Source organism: Abramis brama (genome assembly GCF_963993115.1).
Source record: "Abramis brama genome assembly, chromosome: 4".
Taxonomy (NCBI): domain Eukaryota; kingdom Metazoa; phylum Chordata; class Actinopteri; order Cypriniformes; family Leuciscidae; genus Abramis; species Abramis brama.
In genome coordinates, this window is record NC_139966.1 from 49,506,108 (window position 1) to 49,530,133 (window position 24,026).

At 40.9% G+C, this 24,026-nt stretch overlaps 1 protein-coding gene across 1 annotated transcript in view; it reads left to right on the forward strand.

Annotated features, from left to right (window-relative positions):
- Nucleotides 1-894: 894 nt before the first annotated feature.
- LOC311082226 (scavenger receptor cysteine-rich type 1 protein M130-like) overlaps nucleotides 895-24,026 on the forward strand; it is a gene marked incomplete at its 5' end in the record, with an annotated part of 25,415 nt that continues 2,283 nt past the window's right edge. Inside the window, 21 exons of the mRNA XM_084112960.1 lie at nucleotides 895-952; nucleotides 1,276-1,590; nucleotides 2,291-2,373; nucleotides 2,462-2,605; nucleotides 2,968-3,142; nucleotides 3,219-3,536; nucleotides 7,780-7,883; nucleotides 9,469-9,516; nucleotides 9,735-9,876; nucleotides 11,404-11,598; nucleotides 12,218-12,520; nucleotides 13,497-13,811; nucleotides 17,103-17,417; nucleotides 17,520-17,834; nucleotides 17,930-18,253; nucleotides 18,330-18,647; nucleotides 20,658-20,960; nucleotides 21,067-21,138; nucleotides 21,322-21,636; nucleotides 21,741-21,941; nucleotides 22,040-22,135. Of these exons, the coding sequence (XP_083969086.1) occupies nucleotides 895-952; nucleotides 1,276-1,590; nucleotides 2,291-2,373; nucleotides 2,462-2,605; nucleotides 2,968-3,142; nucleotides 3,219-3,536; nucleotides 7,780-7,883; nucleotides 9,469-9,516; nucleotides 9,735-9,876; nucleotides 11,404-11,598; nucleotides 12,218-12,520; nucleotides 13,497-13,811; nucleotides 17,103-17,417; nucleotides 17,520-17,834; nucleotides 17,930-18,253; nucleotides 18,330-18,647; nucleotides 20,658-20,960; nucleotides 21,067-21,138; nucleotides 21,322-21,636; nucleotides 21,741-21,941; nucleotides 22,040-22,135 (4,459 nt within the window). The remainder of the gene's footprint in view (nucleotides 953-1,275; nucleotides 1,591-2,290; nucleotides 2,374-2,461; nucleotides 2,606-2,967; nucleotides 3,143-3,218; nucleotides 3,537-7,779; nucleotides 7,884-9,468; nucleotides 9,517-9,734; nucleotides 9,877-11,403; nucleotides 11,599-12,217; nucleotides 12,521-13,496; nucleotides 13,812-17,102; nucleotides 17,418-17,519; nucleotides 17,835-17,929; nucleotides 18,254-18,329; nucleotides 18,648-20,657; nucleotides 20,961-21,066; nucleotides 21,139-21,321; nucleotides 21,637-21,740; nucleotides 21,942-22,039; nucleotides 22,136-24,026) is intronic.

The window sequence follows — 24,026 nt, forward strand, 5'->3', positions numbered from 1 at the left end:
ATAATAATAATTAATTATAATTATTATTAATAATATTAATTTAATAAACTCTTAATTTAGAAATTATCACTCACTGCAGAGTACAGACAAGTAGGCCTAGTAAAATAAATCTTCAGTGAAATTTGCTATAAAAAAAAAGAAGATTTGTAGCTGTAAAAAGAGAAATGATCAATTTCTGAACAAATTATTTCCACAAGGTCAAGACTCTTGCCATTGGCCATTGAACCTTTGGATCAGAAACCAATGTTTATTTACAAATATTGTCTTAATAAGCCTCTGTTTGTTGTACACAGAACAGCTCAATTCATTTTATATATTTTTTAACTTGCTGTTTATTGTGCTCTTTGTTAAAATATGAGACCAGTGTATTAAACTTAATATTATGCACATTTGTCACCCCCAAAAAAGAACTTATAATTTTTTATATTTAAAGCAAAGATCAAGTATTTTTGTGTGTAAAATAAAGCTTCAGTAAGTGAGCAGTCAGTCATCAGTCTTGTATGTTGTGTGTGCAGATACAGGCTTTAATGCTGAATATAACCTACAGTGATTCTCTATCAATCTCTAGTGGGACTTTATCACCATCCTGACTTATGAAAGATATGATTCTATCTTCACACATAAAGTGTGTTTTTATGATGGAGGAGGAGTCCCGCTCATCAGCGCAGATGTTCTCTCGATATATATGGTGTAAATCAGAAATGCCTCCTCTGATTTGTCAGTGATTGTGTTTGATGATTTCCTCTGTTGTGTCTAATAAGGTAACAGTGAGTGTCATTGGCAGCTGTGAGAGTCTCTCTCTCTTTAGGGGACTGACAGGAGCCAGTTTCTTCAGTGTGTTTGAGGGAGCAGATGAGAAACAGAGTCAAACAAACAGTGTGACGAGCAGAAGAAATGGAGGGATTTCTGACACTCGTTTTACTCTCCTCTATAGTCACTATAACCACATCTGGTAAGTGCAAAATAGGCTGTAAAGATACAAAATAAAAAATTTAAGCAGTTTGTCTATGATGGCATTAGACCACTAGAAAATGAATAGAAGCCTTTGTAATATCTAGAAACTTCAGAAACATAAGATCGTGACACTAGATCATTAGTTATCATTTACATGTTTTAAATTATTTGAGCTTTTACAGGCAACCAATTTGTTATACACTCATGCCCAGCTTTAGTTGTCCAGTTCAAAATATTTATATATATTTCTATTTACCAAGTTTTTGCATCTTATGTTTTTTTTTTACTTTGATTGGATCCCTTTCTCTCTTTCATGTACAGATTTTGAGACTGTGAGGTTAGTTGGTGGCAACAGTCCCTGTGCTGGTAGAGTGGAGGTTCATCATGATGGTCAGTGGGGAACAGTGTGTGATGATGGCTGGGATAAGACTGATGCTAAAGTGGTGTGTAGAGAGATAGGATGTGGAGAGGCTCTAGAGGCTGCGGGGTTTGCTTACTTTGGACCAGGATCAGGACCAATCTGGATGGATGCTGTGTTATGTAGTGGATCAGAGTCAACACTGAATAACTGTAGATCAAGAGGATGGGGTGTTAGTAACTGTGGTCATGGTGAAGATGCTGGAGTCAGATGCTCAGGTGAGCGGCTCCATACATCACACTGTTAATGCATCACTGATCAGACTTTCATTGATAAACATCTTATAAGCAATTTAAAATAACTGAATGTAATTTGTTGTCAGAGCAAATCACAAGCAGCTAATTGATGAATATATTTTATTGTCTTAACTTAATTTGATCTATTTATAAAATCTATTATTAATGAAAGGACTATTGTTTTATGTCCATATCATAATCGTTCTGAAAGATGATCTTCCCTGTTGTGTAAATATATTCAGAAACAATAAACTACGGAAGGTCAAGACTTGTGGACGGGTCTCACCTGTGTTCTGGGAGAGTGGAGATGCTTGTAGGCGGCTGGGGTTCAGTGTGTGACGATGCCTTTGACCAGCAGGATGCAGAGGTTGTGTGTAGAGAGTTGGACTGTGGGGCTCCTGTACAGGTGCTGGGAGAAGATGCTTTTGGAAAAGGAGACGCTCAGATGTGGACACAAGAGATTCAGTGCAGAGGAAATGAGTCTCAGATTCGACGCTGTCCATCATCAACCTCACATAATATAAACTGCACCCATGACAATGACGTAGGACTGATATGTTCTGGTAAAATGTCAATGTTTAGCCTTTCAATAGAGAAATCAAATTGTTAACTAAAATGTAATTATTTGATTGGTTTCTTCTTTGTTTGATCAGTTTCAGTAAACTCTGTGTTCTTTGTCCAGGTTACACCGACCTCAGACTGGTCAACGGTCCTGACTTCTGTTCTGGTCGAGCTGAGCGTCAGTACTTCAGTAAATGGGGCACAGTGTGTGATACATGCTGGGATATGAGAGCTGCCAGTGTCCTCTGTAGGCAACTGAATTGTGGGATTGCTGTGTCTGTTGTGGGATCAGACTGGTTTGGAGTGGGAAGTGGTGAAATCTGGGCTGATGTGTTTGATTGTGACGGGAATGAAACAAAACTCTCAGAATGTTCCGTCTCTTCATGGAGTCGAGCTGAATGTTCTCATAGACGAGATGTTGGAGTCGTCTGCTCTGGTGAGTCCATATAACTGGAAGAATTATTGATTTCATGCTGTTGAAAGACTTTATAGTATAAATAAAATATTTCATTTCCTTGTATTTCACATGTTCATTTCAGACTGAATGATTAATGCCCTTAATTTCTGAATTTATTATTGTGTAAAATGTATTATTATTGTAAAGCATATTATCCAAACTGCAATATGTTAATAAAATGCCACATATTTCAGGTTCCTCTCTGGCTGTTCATGACGGTCTGGTGCGGTTGTCTGGAGAGAGAGTGTGTGGGGGAGCTGGAAGTTTCCATCCATCAGGTCTAGAGGAGAGTTCTTCTGGACTCCTGGAGTCTCACTGAATCCTCTGTGGTCTGCAGACAGCTGGGCTGTGGCTCTGTGCTGAACTTCTCCGGCTCCTCTTCATCCTGTCCTGAACACAGTCGTGAGTGTGTGACGGGCTTCCAGTGCTCTGGGAGTGAAGCTCATCTGGGGAACTGCAGCTCTCCACAAACTCTCAACTGCAGCTCCACACAACAGCTGTCAATCACCTGCCTTGGTGAGAACAACAATATCTGGGCAGATTCTTCAGTTGTTAGTGATCAATAATGTGTTTTTCTCTCTCTGAATATCAGGTCGGGGGTCCATCAGGCTGGTGGGTTCTGAGGGAGACTGTGCAGGGAGGCTGGAGGTTTTTCACAGCGGCTCATGGGGGACAGTATGTGATGACTCCTGGGATATTAAAGATGCCCATGTGGTGTGCAGACAGCTGCAGTGTGGAGTGGCCCTCAGTAACCAGCAGGTACCAGCCTGGTTTGGTCCTGGTTCTGGACCCATATGGCTGGATGAGGTTGAGTGTGAGGGGAATGAGACATCCCTGTGGAACTGCTCTTCTCCAGGCTGGGGGAAACATGACTGTCAATACAAGCAGGATGTAGGAGTCGTGTGCTCAGGTAATCAGTAAAGTAATGTGATTGATTTTTAAATATATAATTTCAAATGTTTAAAGGAATAATAAGCAGCTGATAATTTTTGCAAAATAAACACCAGGATAATCAGGAGTCGATGGCTCTTATTTTACAACAAAGACCATCTTACTGTATGATGGTCTGATAGACAGCGCTGCCATGGATGCCTCTACTTTTTAAATATTTTTGTATTGACCAAGCAGAATCAAGTAGTACATAAGATTCATAATATACCATACCATACCATCTTCTTCCGCTTATCCGGGGCCGGGTCGCGGGGGCAGCAGTCTAAGCAGAGATGCCCTGACTTCCCTCTCCCTAGACCAGGGCTATTCAATTAGTTTCATTCAAGGGCCGCATTATCAAATCGAAAAGTTGAGGTGGGCCGGTGGGTTGGTTTGGGGGTTTAGCTTATTTATTGAAACATAACAGTTTCAATAAATAAGTTAAAGTAACCCTAAAAAAGTGTGGTATTTACTTGGAAATGTGGTACCCAACAGTATACAAATATATAAAACCATAATAAATAAAAAACTTGATAATGTACAGCTGTGTACAACTACTTTCCTTGGAACAAATAAATTATTTATACAAACTTATAGCTGTTGGTGAGAAATAATAATTATTTTATTTATAATTGTTATGCTTAAATGAAAATATTCTGACAGTGAGACTTGTTAACCACAGGCTACTCGCTCCCACTGTATAAAAAATGCCTAAAAAAAAAGTTAAAAACTATACGCACCTTTACAAAGAAACTGACATAATTTCTTTAAAGCTTTAATTATATATTCCTCTACCCACCTAATAAAACTAATGCAATATAAATCACTATATTTACTATTATACTATATAATATTATAGTATATATATTTACTATATTTATTTATTACTACATAGTATTTAATATAAATATTGCATATTTCTGCCCAACCATGGTAAATTACTACAGTACATTCATGGTAAATGTTTGTAAGGGTGATTAGGGGATTTAAAGTCTTCTAATTTCGTTCATGCCACAATGTTTCTCCTGCTTTCCTCATCAGTCTTGTTGGAAATGTTGAAGCTGTTTCATCCGATTTAATATTAATTAAATCATCGTGTGATTTGTGGTTTGAGAGGTTTCTGTCGAACTCAAACGCTTCCCACTGGTTGTCGCAACGCTGTTCAATATAGTGTCCGGGACCGGGAGTAAACGCAACTCGTGCTGGGCCGTGTTGAAACTAGTGAAACAACTGAAAACATCGCTATTTGTTGTTATACTGTACTGAACGAGAAACCGCTTCAGATGATTCAGTGACGGAGCGGTCCGAATAAATCCGAATAGTTTTAGACCGTTATGCAAGCGCGTTTAGAATCGAACCAAAAGAATGATTCATTCACGAATGATTGGTAGCCTATCGCTGGTTCAGTCGACATAAATTCGGGACACATATAATAACTGCTGAAATATTCGCACGTAAAACGTTTCTCAGGTCAATCGGAGCGAGTATCAAACTGAATTAGCCACACCGTCAGGAAAAGAGGAGGAGGGAGGTTGGTGCCGTCGGGCCGCATGGAGATGATTGGCGGGCTGCATTTGGCCTGCGGGCCGCCAATTGAATAGCCCTGCCCTAGACACTTCCTCTAGCTCTTCCAGGGGGACATTGAGGCGTTCCCAGGCCAGCCGGGAGACATAGTCCCTTCCTTCCCGGGAAGGCGTCCAGGAGGCATCCGGAACAGATGCCCGAGCCACCACAGCTGACCCCTCTCGATGTGGAGGAGCAGCGGCTCTACTCTGAGCTCCTCCCGAGTGACCAAGCTTCTCACCCTATCTCTAAGGGATCGCCCAGCCACCCTGCGGAGAAAGCTCATTTCGGCTGCCTGTATCCGGGATCTTGTCCTTTCGGTCATGACCCACAGCTCATGACCATAGGTGAGAGTAGGAATGTAGATTGACCGGTAAATCAAGAGCTTCGCCTTGCGGCTCAGCTCTTTCTTCACCACGACAGACCGGTACAGGGACCGCATTACTGCAGAAGCTGCACCGATCCGTCTGTCAATCGCTCGTTCCATCCTTCCCTCACTCATGAACAAAACCCCAAGATACTTAAACTCCTCCACTTGAGGCAGGAACTCTCCACCAACCTGAAGTGGGCAAGCCACCCTTTTCCGACTGAGGACCATGGCCTCGGATTTGGTGGTGCTGATTCTCATCCCAGCCGCTTCACACTCGGCTGCAAACTGTCCCAGTGAACGCTGAAGGTCCTGGTCTGATGGAGCCAACACGACAACATCATCCGCAAAGAGCAGAGACGAAATCGTGTTGTCCCCAAACCTGACACCCTCCGGCCCCTGGCTGCGCCTAGAAATTCTGTCCATAAAAATTATGAACAGAACCGGCGACAAAGGGTAGCCCTGCCGGAGTCCAACATGCACCGGGAAGAAGTCTGACTTACTGCCGGCAAAGCGAACCAAGCTCCTGCTTCGGTCGTACAGGGACCGGAGAGCCCTTAGCAAAGGACCCCGGACCTCGTACTCCTGGAGCACCCTCCACAGGCCGCCGCGAGGGACACAGTCGAATGCCATCTCCAAATCCACAAAGCAAATGTGGATTGGTTGGGCAAACTCCCATGAACCCTCCAGCACCCTGTAGAGGGTATAGAGCTGATCCAGTGTTCCACGGCCTGGACGAAAACCGCACTGTTCCTCCTGAATCCGAGGTTCTACTATCGGCCATATTCTCCTCTCCAGTACCCTGGCATAGACTTTCCCAGGGAGGCTGAGAAGTGTGACCCCCCCTGTAGTTGGAACACCCTCCGGTCCCCCTTCTTAAAAAGAGGGACCACCACCCCGGTCTGCCAGTCCAGAGGCACTGTCCCCGACCGCCACGCGATGCTGCAGAGGCGTGTCAGCCAAGACAGCCCCACAACATCCAGAGACTTGAGGTACTCAGGGCAGATCTCATCCACCCCCGGTGCCTTGCCACCGAGGAGTTTCTTGACTACCTCGGTGACTTCAGCCCGGGTGATGGACGAGTCCACCTCTGAGTCCTCAGCCTCTGCTTCCTCAATGGAAGACGTGACGGCGGGATTGAGGAGATCCTCAAAGTATTCCTTACACCGTCCAACGACATCCCCAGTTGAGGTCAACAGCTGCCCACCTCCACTATAGACAGCGTTGGTAGGGCACTGCTTCCCTCTCCTGAGGCGCCAGGTGGTGATCAGTTGACAGCTCCGCCCCTCTCTTCTCCCAAGTGTCCAAGACATACGGCCGTAGGTCAGATGAAACGACCACATCAAGTCGATCATCGACCTACGGCCTAGGGTGTCCTGGTGCCACGTGCACTGATGGACACCCTTATGCTTGAACATGGTGTTCGTTATGGACAAGCTGTAACTAGCACATAAGTCCAATAACTGAACACCGCTCGGCTTCAGATCAGGGGGGCCGTTCCTCCCAATCACGCCCCTCCAGGTGTCACTGTCGTTGCCCACGTGGGCGTTGAAGTCCCCCAGTAAAACGATGGAGTCCCCAGTCGGAGCACTTCCCAGCACCCCTCCCAAAGACTCCAAGAAGGCCGAGTACTCTGCGCTGCCGTTTGGCCCGTAGGCAGAAACGACAGTGAGAGACCTATCCCCGACCCGTAGGCGCAGGGAAACGACACTCTCGTTCACCCGGTCCTCTCAGCACCGGCCCCTTACGGTCCCTCCTGTAGGTGGTGAGCCCACGGGAAGGCGGCCCCACGTCGCTCCTTCGGGCTGAGCCCGGCCGGACCCCCGTGGGGGAGGCCCGGCCACCAGGCGCTCGCATACGAGCCCCAACCCCCGGCCTGGCTCCAGGGTGGGGCCCCGGCTGCGCCATACCAGGCGACATCACGGTCCTCGATTTAATATTACTCATAAAGGGTTTTTTAAACCACTCTAAGTCTGACCCGTCGCCTAGGACCTGTTTGCCTTGGGAGACCCTACCAGGGGCATATAGCCCCAGACAACATAGCTCCTAGGGTCATTCGGGTACTCAAACCCATCCACCACATTAAGGTGGCAGTTCAAGGAGGAGAGATTCATAATCACTGGTATCATAATCATAAGCACTGGTAGCATGTATACAAATATAATTAAGTATATTTTTCAGATGCTACCAGTGATAGCAGCATGCATTAGCCTTAACCAGTTATTTTGGTGATATTTTAGGTTTAGCACAACCTAAATTCCAATATTTTTAATGCACATCCTTTTCTATCTAGAGTTTAAAGAGATCAAGTTAACTGAGGGCTGTGAAGGGAGTGTGGAGGTTTTCTACAATGGATCCTGGGGTAATGTGTGCTGGAACCAGATGGAACCAGACACAGTGAGTCTGATCTGTCAAGAGCTGAACTGTGGAAGATCTGGTGTTTTGTCTGATTCTACATCAAGACTGGAATCAGCTCGTAACTGGCTAGATAAAGTGAAATGTCGACCACATGATTCAAATCTGTGGCAGTGTCCATCTTCACCCTGGGGACAGAATGACTGTGGTGAAGATGAAGTGGCCCAAATCACCTGTAATTTATCTTCAGATATATATTTTTTTGGAATATTTGACAAATGTTGATATTAAAAGTTTACAGTTTGTACCTGAATCTTTGTTGTTTTTCATAGTGTGATTTTTGAGGAATTGTATTGAATCCAATTAGGGTCAATTTGACCCGAACCATAAGGGGAGTGCACAGAATTCCAACATAACACAAGGGTTAAAAATGTAAATGTTTACCAAGAGCACAGTGCACAAGTAAGCCTTTATTAAACTAATGAAAGGCAGAAAAGACCCTTAAACTACTTCTCTTTAAAGCTAAATCTTATCTGAAGATATGATTTAGTGAAAATGTTTTGTAACCATTTTTTAAAACTGTTTTGTTTTGACAAAATTAGAATATACATTATATTTATATTTATATATATTTGCATATACAATTTTTTTTTTTTTGCTTAGAACATCATAACTGAACAATTAATCAATTAATCTGAACTCATTTTTCCTGCTGTCTATGTCGAAGTCTCAAAATATTTCAGATATCTTGAATATATAAATGAGAGCTTATTTACTATCTGTGTCTGTCAAAGATTTTCATTTGTAAATTAATTCTGAACACCATGATTTAGCTTTTTCAAGTGTGTTTGGTTTGGATTAGAGCACTTTTAGATACACTTACACTTTAGAACTGGAGTTGATGCCCTGACATACATAAAATAAATGTTTTTATTTTGTGTCTGTACAGTTGCTTTTGAATAGCTGCCTATTCACAAATCACAAACGTAATAGTAATTTTGTTTGTATATGTCAAAAAAAAAAAACACCAACATGTTGAAACTTTGCATGCATGTTCATGATGATAAATGTGAAAAAGTCACAAAATATATATATATATATATAAAAAAAAGATTTAATATTATTTCAGGTAGCTTGAAAAAATAAATGATAGGTAATTTTTACCATCTGTGGCTGACAAAATATTTTTCTGTATTGAAATAAGTGTGGAAACCCTAATTTTTTAGCTTCATAAGGTAGTAAAAAAATAAAATAACAAAATATAACCAAGAAATGTTATTATTTTGGGTCCGTACAGTTGCCTAGAGCGTTAAAATATGCGGGTCAAATTGACCCGCGAACATCATGAAAGTAACAGTAATTTTGTTTGTATATGTCAAAAAACACCAGCATGTTGAAACTTTGCATGCATGTTCATGATGATAAATGAGAAAAAGTCACAAAATATCAAGAAAAAAACCATAGGTTAACCAGTATTTCCAACAACTAGAAAATCTAAACAGGTCAAATTGACCTGCAACATAACACAAGGATTAATGGCCTTTTTGTTACTTGTTAATGTCATACTAACATATCTAATAGAAAGTGTTCAGAGTTAGTAATCAGTGCTTTTATCTCTTCTCTGCAGGTGTTGGGCTTTGATGCTGTAAATAAACTGGAGAGTTTCCTGTCTCCTGTAAGCCGTGTGTGTGTGTGTGTGTGTGTTTCTGCATCCCCTCTTGATGGGTGGGGAGGAGGAGTTCATCAGCACTGACTGTTAGATATATATGGAGAAAGTCATAAAAGCCTGGTCTGATTTGTCAATGAAGTTGTTTGATGATTTCCTCTGTTCTGTCTAATAAGGTAACAGCGAGTGTGATTGGAGGGTTTTGAACCTCTTTCTCTCTCATTAAGGGGGCTGAGAGAGGACGCCTGTACTTCTGTATCATCAGTGCGGAGAAGCTTGTACTGGATGTTGAATTAATCATGCAGAGAGCGATGGAGAGATGCCTGACACTCATTTTACTGTCTTCAGTTATAATACTCATCACAGCTGGTAAGTAGACATGAAATTATTATTATTATTATTATTATTTTTTTAAATAAATAAATGTTAAGATCTTAAAATTAAACTATACTGTAATGTGTTTTTTCAGATGCCCGTGTTAATCGCATTGTCACTATATATTGAATGTTCTCCTGTGTTTAACAGGCAGTTTATCTCTTTATCTTTCTCTCATGTCTCTCCAATTTATAAAGAGCTACAAATAAGTTTTACATGAGTGTCTTCTTTTTTATTCAATATAATATATCGTTATCAAAATAATATTAATATTTATTAATTGAAACCCTAAGAGGTCATTATTGTAGTTTTTTTTTTTTTTTGTCTTGTTGTGTTTTGATTAATTCAATTTTTCATATGATATCAACATTGTAAATGTTGTCTCAATCTTCTGTTATATAAAAAATCATACATTGATCACCTTTTCTCTGGTTGAAAATGATTTAATCGCCATGTGTCAAACATTATTCTATAACCATGCAGGCGTCTCTGTCCCTCGAGTTGGGTGGCTGTAAAATTGATCACACATTTGGAGTTCTGATTTGATAAACATTGATTTGGAAATATTAGTGACAGACATGTTTAAGCAAGTCCCATGAACATTTTAATAAAAAAGAAAAGGAATTACTCATTCATAATCCAGCAGGATAAATGCTGTATAATGTTATGTCAAGAAGTTGTAATCATGACAAACAAAAACAAAACCTAAAGGCCTTTTATAGGGTTACAATGTTAGTGTCTTAAACAATGCAAGACCTCAGCTTCAGAAGAACTATATGAGGGAAAAAATTATATTAAAAGAATACACCAGGTTTAATATAGTTTAAGCTCAATCAACATCATTAGTGGTATAATTTTTTACCTAAATAATACATTTCTACTTGTCCCCCCTTTAAAAAAATAGGTTTTCTGTAAACTTTAAAATACTTGCTGTCTCAATAAAATAGAAACAAGACTTAAACAAATATGTGTTAACATGATTATAGTGTGGAAAAAAAATGTTACTAACCTTTTCTGTGCAAAGTTATTTCCAGTTTTAAACTGTTCCCATGACAACATAATAGTATAAACCCAGTAAATGTTTTTTTTAACTATTTACAGCTGAAACAATAATGTATTTTAGGATAATTGATTTAAGTGCTTTTATAAAATTATAAGCTTCACACGTCTTTAAACACAATTTTTTTTTTAATAAAAGGGAGTCAGCATAATTATGTTTTTGTTAATCAACACACGTTGATGTTGATTGAGCTAAACTTGTATTGAACTCTGAATATTAATTTTAAATACTCAGACGTATGTGTCCCATTTTCCCAGTTGACCCACTTTGTAATGCTGTAAATTGAACTCTACTCTCATCCCTTCATCTTTCATCTCTCATTGTTACTGCTTAATATTTAGACAGTGTGAATGTGCGGCTGGTTGGTGGTCACAGTCGCTGTGCTGGTAGAGTGGAGGTTCTTCATAGAGGTCAGTGGGGAACAGTGTGTGATGATTTCTGGGATTTGGCTGATGCTGCAGTGGTGTGTAGAGAGCTGGACTGTGGAGAACCTGTAGATGCTCTGAGTGATGCTCATTTTGGACCAGGATCAGGACCAATCTGGATGAGTTATGTCATGTGTACTGGATCAGAGTCAACACTGAAGAACTGTGGGTCATTAGGATGGGGTAAACTTAACTGTGATCATAGTAGAGATGCTGGAGTCATTTGCTCAGGTAAAGTATTTATTGAAATTCATATGCGCTTCCAGATTGGCTTCTAATTTTTAAAGAAGTTTTGACCTTAATAATAAATACATTTTATATTTATATTTGTTGTGGTTTTCTTTTGTGTTTTTACTTTATTCATTATAAGACTAAAAATAAAATGGCTTTGATGTACAAATCATTATCTTGAAGCCCCATAAATAAGCCATGCTTTTGTTGATCTGTGTTGTCTTATTCAGAAGTCCGGCTGGTTGGTTCTCGCTGCTCTGGGAGGTTAGAGATACTTGATGATCAGTCGTGGGTTTCAGTGTGTGACGCTGCCTTTGACCAGCAGGATGCAGAGGTTGTGTGTAGAGAGCTGGACTGTGGGGCTCCTGTACAGGTGCTGGGAGAAGATGCTTTTGGCAAAGGAGACGCTCAGATGTGGACACAAGAGATTCACTGCAGAGGAAATGAGTCTCAGATTCACCTCTGTCCAACATCACCGTTAGATCAAAACAACTGTTCACATGAGCACAACATTGGTTTGCTGTGTACTGGTAACAGTTCAAAGTACAACAAAGCACATTTCATTTCATTTTATTATAACAATTTCAATTTACAATAGCCTTTTCTCTTACATTCATAGACATAAGAAATGTGAGACTGGTAAATGGCAGCAGTCGCTGTGCTGGTACAGTGGAGGTTCTTCATAGAGGTCAGTGGGGAACAGTGTGTGGAGCTGGTTGGGATTTGGCTGATGCTGCAGTGGTGTGTAGAGAGCTGGACTGTGGAGAACCTGTAGATGCTCATTTTGGACTGGGATCAAAACCGTTTTGGATGAAAAATGCAATGTGTACTGGAACAGAGTCTACACTTAAGAAATGTGGATTCTTACAACCAACTGATCTTGATGTGTGTCTTGATAAGAGCGCTCAAGTCATTTGTTCAGGTAAGCTAAAGCTAAAAATCCTGTCTTAATGTACAAAACAATTGCACCAAAAGCAGTCATAATTTCAATTTTTTGGACCATTTTCCAGCTTCTTTTTGACAGCAAAACTGTTAAGGTCAGACTGTAATAATCAGAGAACTCGTTAAAAATAAAATTTAGAAGCTTGTTTCTAACTCTACATTCTAATGTAATTCCATGATAGGATTCATTCATAGACATTGTTGACATGAAAATGTTGAAATGTGGGCGGTCATGTAATGCATTTAGATTTTTACAGTAACAATAACTATACACTGTTTTGTATATGAGCTGTTTTTGTAGGTTACTTTCAAGTCCTCTGGGAAAAAGTTTTACTGACATGTATAATATGTTTTCATAATAAATATCTTTTATTTTAGAAGATAAAGGAAAATATGATTTCTCGTTGATTGGCATATGAATTATATGACTGACTCATTATTGAAGTTCTTTAACTTAAAATTTTGTTTTTTCCTGTGTTTTTCTTTCAGAAGTCCGGCTGGTTGGCGGTTCTCGCTGCTCTGGGAGGTTAGAGATACTTGATGATCAGTCGTGGGATTCAGTGTGTGACGCTGCCTTTGACCAGCAGGATGCAGAGGTTGTGTGTAGAGAGCTGGACTGTGGGGCTTCTGTACAGGTGCTGGGAGAAGATGCTTTTGGCAAAGGAGACGCTCAGATGTGGACACAAGAGATTCAGTGCAGAGGAAATGAGTCTCAGATTCACCTCTGTTCAACATCACCATCACATGAAAACAACTGTTCTCATGAAAATGATGTTGGACTGGTGTGTGCAGGTTTGAGCCTTTTTTAAATAAACTGGAATCAAATGTAATGTTCCCAAAATCTACAAATAGGCTATTAGTAAATATTATCATAGTTTTTTCTCTTATTGTGATACTTTTTTCTCATTCTTTCCTTTTTTCCATATGTCTTTACTCCCTCTTTATTTATTTTATAGACAATTTGAGATTAAGGCTGGTTGATGGTCACAGTCGCTGTGCTGGTAGAGTGGAGGTTCTTCATAGAGGTCAGTGGGGAACAGTGTGTGATTTTTTCTGGGATATGGCTGAAGCTGCAGTGGTGTGTAGACAGCTGGACTGTGGAGAACCTGTAGATGCTCTAGGTGATGCTCATTTTGGACCAGGATCCGGACCAATCTGGACAAATCGCAAGTTTTGTTCAGGATCAGAATCTACACTGAAGAACTGTGGAACAGTAAATTGGGGTTTATATGACTGTGATCATACTAAAGATGCAGGAGTAATCTGCTCAGGTAAACTGCTCCAAACCCTGCCCTGTTTTTAGGGATGCACCGATCTGATACAGTATCGGTATCGGCTCCGATAGTGGCATTTTTGCCGGATCGGGTATCGGTCAGACGAGGCCGATCCAAATTCGATATTGTGCGTATACCATTCAGTGTTATTGTTAAGCCCCACAAAAGGCACACAAACATTATAAAGCACCATACGTTTTCATGCACAATATTATAAGTGTTCTGAAGCCATTAGCCTATAGTATAATGTGAGATAGAAATTAATATTTCTGTTGTTAAATTCAAGCTCACGTAAACGTTTCCCTCAGCTGCGGCTGTCAATCATTCTTCATTCAGCATTCAAACAGCGCGTCGCGTTCGGTTACGACAGTTAACAAGATGAAACTCTCTCCAAGATGATTCAATGTTACTATTATTATACGTGATCTGTAGATAAAGGTCTATGGTTTCGCATAAAACAACTTTATCTTGCTGGACTTTATTGCTGTACCTTAATCATGTTACTTTCTACCGGGTGGTGTCTGTTGGGTCACAACACTGGAGTAAAGTCAGCACTATTTGTTCTTCACGCGCACAGTAACTGAAATTTAAAACTGTTAAAAGAAAATGCTGAACAAACTATTGCATAGATTGATACTATATATAATACACTACGCATCAATATGTATTTTCTTTGTGCTTTAAACTTTTCAATGCGGACCCGACGGCGCGTTGTGAGTGACCCATGTTGCTTCAACCGCATCGTTCTGCGCTCGGGATGCGCATAAGCGCGTTGTGCCGCACTGTATTGGAGCCTTTCATATCATAATACAGTGACGCAATGAAAGATTATTAATAGCCGTTCTTGTTCTGTCCTATCTATGTTGCTACCTCATTAAACAGCTGTGCTATACATTTAAAAAAATGTCTCAATTTTATAGTAGGCTATATAAAATAATTGATATTTTTTGTTTTTGTTATCTTGTTTTTCATGAATGTACTTTACAACAACACAAAGAGCAATGTGTAAAGTTTTAACCAGATTTAGTGTTACACTTATTGTCTCTAATTCGTTCCCCACTAAACATACAAAATGTTAAGATTTTATACAATTATTGTGCACTCGTGATTTTTCTAGACTAAATTTTACTGCTGAATTATCCACTAATCTAGTTTATAATATAGCATTTATGTCAGATTATATGATCATATATATATATATATATATATATATATATATATATATATATATATATATATATATATATATATATATTTTTTTTTTTTTTTTTTTTTTTTATAATGAAGTTGTCTGTATTAAGTAGATTGTGTTTAACACACAAAATAGTGATTATCAATTCAACACAGAGTTATAGAAATTCTACTTGATTAAAAAAAAAACTACGCTGGTATCGGATCGGTATCGGTTGATAGTTGATACTCAGAATTTTTGGTATCGGATCGGATCGATTCTGAAAAAAATGGTATTGGTGCATCCCTAGTTTTTACATCACTGATAATTCAACTGCCTTAAAGTGAAAGTTCAACCAAAAATGAAAAAATCAGTCATCATTTACTTTGTGTCTTTTCAAACCTCTATTACTTTGTTCTGTAGAGCACACAATGTTTTTCTTTTCTTATTTTACTTTGATTATATTGAAAAGAGTACCAGGATATTCTGTAAAATTCCCCTTTTATGTTCCATAAAAAAGAAAGTCAGATGATATGGATTGACATGAGAGATTGAGTAATTTGACTATTTTACTCCTTTCACATTAATAAGTGGTGCTTTATGGTAGAACAATAATGACAAGAATTACACACTTTTAGATAAACAAAATTGAAACGTTTCTTATCTCTTGCTACTTCAGGTGTCAGGCTTATTGGAAACTCGAGTTGCTCTGGGAGGTTAGAGATACTTGATGATCAGTCGTGGGTTTCAGTGTGTGACGCTGCCTTTGACCAGCAGGATGCAGAGGTTGTGTGTAGAGAGCTGGACTGTGGGGCTCCTGTACAGGTGCTGGGAGAAGATGCTTTTGGCAAAGGAGACGCTCAGATGTGGACACAAGAGATTCAGTGCAGAGGAAATGAGTCTCAGATTCACCTCTGTCCAACATCCTTACTCAAAAACAGCTGTTCACATGATAATTACCAGGGGCTGATCTGTGCTGGTGAGTTAAAAGAATATAATAATATCATACCTTTTACTAATAGGGTGCATCTCAGTCAGCTTCATATTTCACAGTCAGAACTCTGACCAAGGAGCCAGCCATTTTAAGATCTGTCTCAATCACAAAATCCTTCAAGTTCACTGGAATGTTCGCTCCCTAAAAATCCCACAATGCACTCCAAAAACTAGATGCTCACTACGTTCCCCTTAATGGAAATTCTGTTAAGTGCAAAACAAATCGCACAAACCAACACAATATCAACACAATATCATCATGACATGCGATAGAAAATTTGAAAAGACAAATCGTTATTTAATTATATGTCAGTATAAACATCAGTAGATAGGTAGTGAACAGTGTAGTAAATATTTGTAATTAAAATTTGGCTAAAATGTTTCAGATATATATAACAACAATCAAAGTATATTTCATAACATATTTTAAACAGCATAAAAATGTCAGAAAGATGGTGTGTGTGTTGTTAATAAATACCTGTGGTGACGTTTTATGACACAAGCACCTCATATCACCGGGAATTGAAAAATTAGTGTCCAAATGTGTAGTGAGCCAGTGTGCTTTACCAGTGCCGAATTTGTGTACACAATATACTGATGCACGAACTAGTGTGCTTACAGAGATGCAATCACAGTCTCTATCTGTATTTTTCTGTCACTTAGATAAAAAGAATGTGAGGCTGGTTGGTGGCAACAGTCGCTGTGCTGGTAGAGTGGAGGTTCATCACAGAGGTCAGTGGGGAACAGTGTGTGGTGATGGCTGGGATATGGCTGATGCTGCAGTGGTGTGTAGAGAGCTGGACTGTGGAGAACCTGTAGATGCTCTGGGTGATGCTCATTTTGGACAAGGATCAGGACCAATCTGGATGGGTGGTACATTTTGTGCTGGATCAGAGTCAACACTGAAGAACTGTGGGTCAGGAGGATGGGGCGTACATGCCTGTACTCATAGTTATGATGCCGGTGTCATCTGTTCAGGTGAATAATTTAACTGATTGCCCATTAATTTGTTGTGACATAAAAAATAGTTTGCTTGAAAAACTGTTTGTATGTTTATTGTATTTAACTATCAAGTATTTGTTTTTGTCTACTGTGCACTGTCATTCCTGTAATATTAACAACAGGTCATCAAGCTTCCAGACTCGTTAATGGATCTCACCTGTGCTCTGGGAGGTTAGAGATACTTGATGATCAGTCGTGGGTTTCAGTGTGTGACACTGCCTTTGACCAGCAGGATGCAGAGGTTGTGTGTAGAGAGCTGGACTGTGGGGCTCCTGTACAGGTGCTGGGAGAAGATGCTTTTGGCAAAGGAGACGCTCAGATGTGGACACAAGAGATTCAGTGCAGAGGAAATGAGTCTCAGATTTCATTTTGCTCAATTTCATCATTACACAAACACAACTTTACCAGTGACTATAATGTGGGCCTGATCTGTTCTGGTAAATTATAAATATTCAGTGTCTCTTTGTTTGTATTTAAAACAGTATATATTCTCTGTCAGCTGCATTTGCTTTATTTTAACTTCTATGTTCTTTATTCAGGTTACACAGATGCTAAACTGATGAATGGTTCAGACTCTTGTTCTGGAAGAGTGGAGCTTCGGTTCCTCAGTAAATGGGGCTCAGTGTGTGATGCATGCTGGGATATGAGAGCTGCCAGTGTCCTCTGTAGACAGCTGAATTGTGGGATTGCTGTGTCTGTTGTGGGATCAGACTGGTTTGGAGAGGGAAGTGGTGAAATCTGGGCTGATGTGTTTGATTGTGACGGGAATGAAACAAAACTCTCAGAATGTTTCGTCTCTTCATGGAGTCGAGCTGAATGTTCTCATAGACGAGATGTTGGAGTCATTTGCTCTGGTAAACTTATTTGACACTGAGAGCATTATGCTCTTTTTCACCATGTTATAATAACACAATTCTTATTTTAGTAAAACATGAGATCTTCTCCTCAGGTTCCTCTCTGGCTGTTCATGATGGTCTGGTGCGGTTGTCTGGAGAGAGACAGTGTGTGGGGGAGCTGGAAGTTTCCATCCATCAGGTCTGGAGGAGAGTTCTGCTGGACTCCTGGAGTCTCACTGAATCCTCTGTGGTCTGCAGACAGCTGGGCTGTGGCTCTGTGCTGAACTTCTCCGGCTCCTCTTCATCCAGTCCTGAACACAGTCATGAGTGTGTGACGGGCTTCCAGTGCTCTGGGAGTGAAGCTCATCTGGGGAACTGCAGCTCTCCACAAACTCTCAACTGCAGCTCCACACAACAGCTGTCAATCACCTGCCTTGGTGAGAACAACAACATCTGGGCAGATTCTTCAGTTGTTAGTGATCAATAATGTGTTTTTCTCTCTCTGAATATCAGGTCATGGGTCCATCAGGCTGGTGGGTTCTGGGGGAGACTGTGCAGGGAGGCTGGAGGTTTTTCACAGTGGCTCATGGGGGACAGTGTGTGATGACTCCTGGGATATTAAAGATGCCCATGTGGTGTGCAGACAGCTGCAGTGTGGAGTGGCCCTCAGTAACCAGCAGGTACCAGCCTGGTTTGGTCCTGGTTCTGGACCCATATGGCTGGATGAGGTGGAGTGTGAGGGGAATGAGACGTCCCTGTGGAACTGCTCTTCTCCAGGCTGGGGGAAACATGACTGTCGACACAAGGAGGATGTAGGAGTTGTGTGCTCAGGTAAACATTTCAGTGTTGTGAAAAATTGTTATTCAGTAATATTTAAAATCTAAAATATCTTCTGGATATTTTTCAATTTTACATACAGGGGTTCTACAGTGAAACTGAAACTGTGGTTTGAGACCACAATTAGTATGGTGTAGGGATGGTGTAGGGACTCCTTTTGCAGCATCAATTCGTCTTGGGAATGACAGATATAAGTCGTTCATAGAGGCCAGAGGGATTTTGAGCCATTCCACATCCAGAACAGTGGCCAGGACACTATGTGATGCTGGTGGAGGAAAGGGTTTTTTGAAACTCCTTCAAAATGTGGCTCAAAAATATTTAGATCTGGTGATTGTTCAGGCCATTATCAACTTTACTTTCATGTTCATCAATTCATTCTGTCACAAGTCTTGCTGTGTGTGTAGGTAGCATTATTATGCTGATACATGACACAATGTGCTTCAAGGTACAATGCTTGAACCATTAGGTGCACATGGTCCTCCAGAATGGTTCGGTTATCTTTGGCAGTGATGTGCCCATCAAGCACAGTAGGGAATGCCATGTTATTGCAGCCCAAACCATCACTGATCCACCCCTGTGCTTTACTCTGGGAACGCAACAGTCCGGGTGTTAAGCCTCTTTAGGGCTTCTCCACACTGTAACTCCCATGGTTGTGGGAAAGACAGTGAAGGTGGACAGTGAATTCACAATACATGTTTCGCATTGTCCACAATCCAATTAAACCGACATCTGGCATTGTCACGAGTGACCAAAGGTTTGGCTATAGCAGCCTGACCATGTGTTCCATGTGGAACTCCCGACGAACAGTTTTGGTGGAAACAGGAGAGTTGAGGTGGGGATTTAATTCTGCAGTGAGTTGGGCAGCTGTGGTTTTAAGTTTTTAGCGCAATTTTCCAACAGACAAAATTGCGATTGTTAACTCATGATTTCTGTTCTGTCTGTGCGCACCAATCTTGCACTTCTATCTACTCCTCAACAAGACCACCTAGAGACTTCGGGTTTTCGGCATTATGTTAAGGAAGGTCTAATCTCGGGAACGCACAAAAAAAAAAAAAAAAAAAAAAAAAAAACGGAAAAGATTTACTATCTCTTAGTGTTGTGATCCCATGAGGTGAGAAAATTGCGCTAAAACACTCACCGAGTTTTTATTACTTGTTTAGTTACAATCCAGGTTAGTACCTGGATATCCTCATAGTAGCTTCCTCATGTGTCAACAGTTAATCCTGTTGGATGCTGTTCGTCCTACGTGGTGGTATGCTGACATTACCCTGGATACCATAGCTCTCAATATACCACAAAGACTTGTTTTTCTAATCACAGATGAGCCAGCGAGATGTGCACCAACAATTTGTCCTCTTTTGAACTCTGATATGTCTCCCATTATGTTGTGTGGATTGCAATATTTTATGTACAGCTGTGTAATGGCTTCCTTTCCTTCTTAAGCCACTTCCGTGAGGGAAAGTATGTGTAACGCTACACCTGGTTTAAAGAGACTTGAAATTTATTGTAACAAAAAGGTGAAAACTTGAAAACAAAACTCTTGATTCCAAAACAAGCAGTGTGGTATAATGTAGGTAAAAAAACTGTCTCCCTTGCCACATCACTTCCTGTTTAAGATGGCTACCTTCAGGAAGTCCCCAAAAGGGGTGCAATTCTTTCCCTTTACCACAGGGGGAAGTACAGACCATAGTTACATACAGCCATGGCATTAAGTAACATTATTAATAGCCTTATGGCTCCTACAAGCTGTGCTGTTGCTCTGCTAATTCAACCTTCTCACATTCTCCTCTTGCTGATGGAATGTAAAATCAGTGAAGATTGGCCACCAGATATATAAACATATAGGCATATATAGGCATTAAACCTCCAACACTTTATTGGCCAGTGTTTCAGTTTCATTGTCCAACCTCTGTATATATGTAATGTTACCTGAATGTGTTTGTGGTTGAAATGAATACTGTAGGGCTGGATGAAATCAGAGGTTGTGTTCATGTTGCCATCTAGAGTTTAAAAAGATCAGGTTAACTGAGGGCTGTGAAGGGAATGTGGAGGTTTTCTACAATGGATCCTGGGGTAATGTGTGTGTAAACCAGATGGACAGAGACACAGCGAGTCTGATCTGTCAAGAGCTGAACTGTGGAAGATCTGGTGCTTTTTCCGATTCTATCCCAAGACTGGAATCAGCTCGTAACTGGCTGGATGAAGTGAAATGTCGACCACATGATTCCAATTTGTGGCAGTGTCCATCTTTACCCTGGGGACAGAATGACTGTGGTGAAGATGAAGTGGCCCAAATCACCTGCTCTGGTAAGACTGATTTCCATTGTAGTTTCCATCAACAATAATCAGTTAACATTATTGAGTATATAAACAAAATGTCTCTATATAATATTGAATTTACTTGTGATTACAGAACAGGAGAGTCATGAGTCCCCTAGAAGCTATTTGTCATGCTCCACATCTCCACATCAGAGACAGTGTTCAGGTAAGTTAATTTGATTTAGAAGAACATAAAAATCATAACAGCCATATGTGTTGTATGTACTGTATGTTATTTAGTTCTGGGGAACCAAGATAATTTAATATCACTCCACAGACATACCTGTAGGTGTTTCTGTCTTGACAAAACTCTGTTGGCCAATAATGTATCCACTTGTCTGTGATTTAGATCATGTTCCTCTCAGACTGAGTGGAGATTTGGGCCGGTGCTCTGGGAGGCTGGAGGTGTATCATAACGCTGTGTGGGGTTCAGTCTGTGCTGATCTGTGGGACATCAGCGATGCTCAGGTGGTCTGCAGGCAGCTGGGTTGTGGAGCAGCACTGAGGGCTGATGGGAATTCAGTCTTTGGTGCTGGTGAAGGTGTTGTGTGGCTGAACAGAGTCGAGTGCAGAGGGAATGAGATTCACCTGTGGGACTGTCCTCTCTCCCTGAAGAACCACACTGACTGCTCCCACAAAGAGCACGCTGGACTCACCTGTGCAGGTCACAGCAAAACACTGAGCAATATTAGTCATTTTTAAATTGTTTAAGTGGTAATAATATTTGTGTATTGGCTTTTTCCAATGTGTTTGTGTCTGTTTTGCCAGATTTGTCAGTGTCCACTACTCCTGCCACAACAACATCAGCTTCTCCTCCAGTTTCTCAGACAGTGCGCTCAACATCAGTCACTCCTCCACAAACTCCTCCAGTGTCTCTCTCTGTGCTTGTGCTTGTACTGGGAGTTTTGCTCTTACTGCTCTTAGTGCCACTGCTTATACTGATTCAGCAGAACAGAGTGATGAGGAGAGGTAGGAGAGATCCAGAGACTGTCATATTGTGTCTTATTCAGTGTGTGATCAGTCATGTGTTGTGAACTGACTGCAGGTTTGTCTGTCTACACTCACAGCTCTCTCTAAGAGGAGACACAAGACGACGACTGAGGCCGTTTATGAGGAGCTTCATCACAGACCCACTAATAGACACAGTGTTTTCACTCAGAGGGGTGAGTAAATGTCATAGTGCTTGATTTGTTGTGATCATCAGACTCATCACTGAATTCAGAGGGGTAAGATGAGTAAATCACAGCTTCATCTCTGTGACCTTGTTTGTGTGATGATTAAGGGTTAGTGTTATATTTAGGTGTGAGTCAATGTTAGAGTCAAGAAGGAATGGATTTCCTTAAATTAGTATGAGCTGAACTTGAAGATGGTGCCACAGATGGCTGCCTTGTTTTGGAGTTCCTCAGTGTTTGTTTTTATTGATTGTTTGTCATTTATTGTTTGTTTGTCCTGTCTTCAGTCAACTTTTACCTATAACTTTTATGAGAGACAAACAGCTGGACATTAGACAATGCACACCCCCCAATAACTCGGCTCTCTGTGCCGACCTCCATCTGTCAGTTGATCACCAACTTCCTGACAGACAGGCAGCAGCTAGTGAGGCTGGGAAAATTCACATCCAACACTTGCACAATCAGCACACTGGCACTCCCCAAGTATGTGTGTTCTTCTCACTACTCTTCTCCCTCTACACAAATGACTTCAGCTCTACTGATCCCTCTGTTAAGCTCCTGAAGTTTGCAGACGGCACCACAGTCATCAGCCTCATCCAGGATGGTGATGAATGTGCATACAAAAGAGATGTTGAACAGCTGGTTGTCTGGTAAGTCACAACAACCTTGACCTGAACATGCTCAAAACAGTGGAGATAATATTGGACTTCATTAGGAACATCCCAGCACTCCCCTCCTTTACCATCATGAACAGCACTTTGGCCTCATGGTTCCTGGGCTCTACCATCTCTTCAGGACCTGAAGTGGGAGTTCCAGATAGACTCCATTGAGAAAAATGCTTCGCCAGCTGAGGAAGTTCATCTTTCCACAGGAGCTGTTTAGCCAGTTTTATTCAGCCGTCTGTTCTATGCACTTCAGTAGTTGTCTGGTTTAGTTCAGCTACCAAATCAGAAGCCATCAGAAGACTACAATGGACAGTCCCGACTGCTGAAATGATTATGTCCCACCCTCCAGGACCCACAGACTCCACTCATGCTGGCCATAACCTCTTTGCACTGTTGCCGTCCGGCTGGCGATTCAGAACGATCTAGGAACTAGAAAATCTAGGCTTAGGAACAGCTTCTTCCCACAGGCCATCTCCCTCCTGAACAGTTAAATGCCTCATAAGGCCTCTCTTAGTGCAAAACTCCCACTGTTTAGTGAAATATTTATTTATTAACATAATACTGTCAACTGTAAATATGTTAAAGGGATAGTTCACTTTGAAATTAAATTTTGGTATGTTTTAGCTTACCTCAAGGGCATCCAAGATGTAGGTGTCTTTTTTTCCGCAGTAGTTTCAATTTTGATATTTTTAGGTCAAACCGTTCTTGTCTGTCAGTCATATAATGCAGGTCTATGGTCACTGTCTCAAAGAGCATGCACAAGTCCAAATTAAAACAATTCCCCACCATCCAAATTAAACAATAGCAATAGCAATAGCGAAGGCGACATCTAGTGCTAGTGTTTCTATACCCGCACGCGGGCGGATATAGATATAGAAACACTAGATGTCGCCTTCGCTATTGCAGTTCATTAGCCAAGGCGACATCAGTGTATATACCCGCCCGCGCCGTCAGATCAGTTGGACGCGGCTTTGTTCAAGAGGCAAAAACTATATAAATACGGTTCGTTTTCTCACACAAACCGCTCGTTTCGTGTCTTAGGCCATCAAAGTGTACTTACGATGGGGAATTGTTTAATTTGGATGGTGGGGAATTGTTTTAATTTGGACTTGTGCATGCTGTTCTGAGACAGTGACCGCAGACCTGCATTATATGACTGACAGACAAGAACGGTTTGACCTAAAATATCAAAATTGAAACTACTGAGGAAAAAAAGA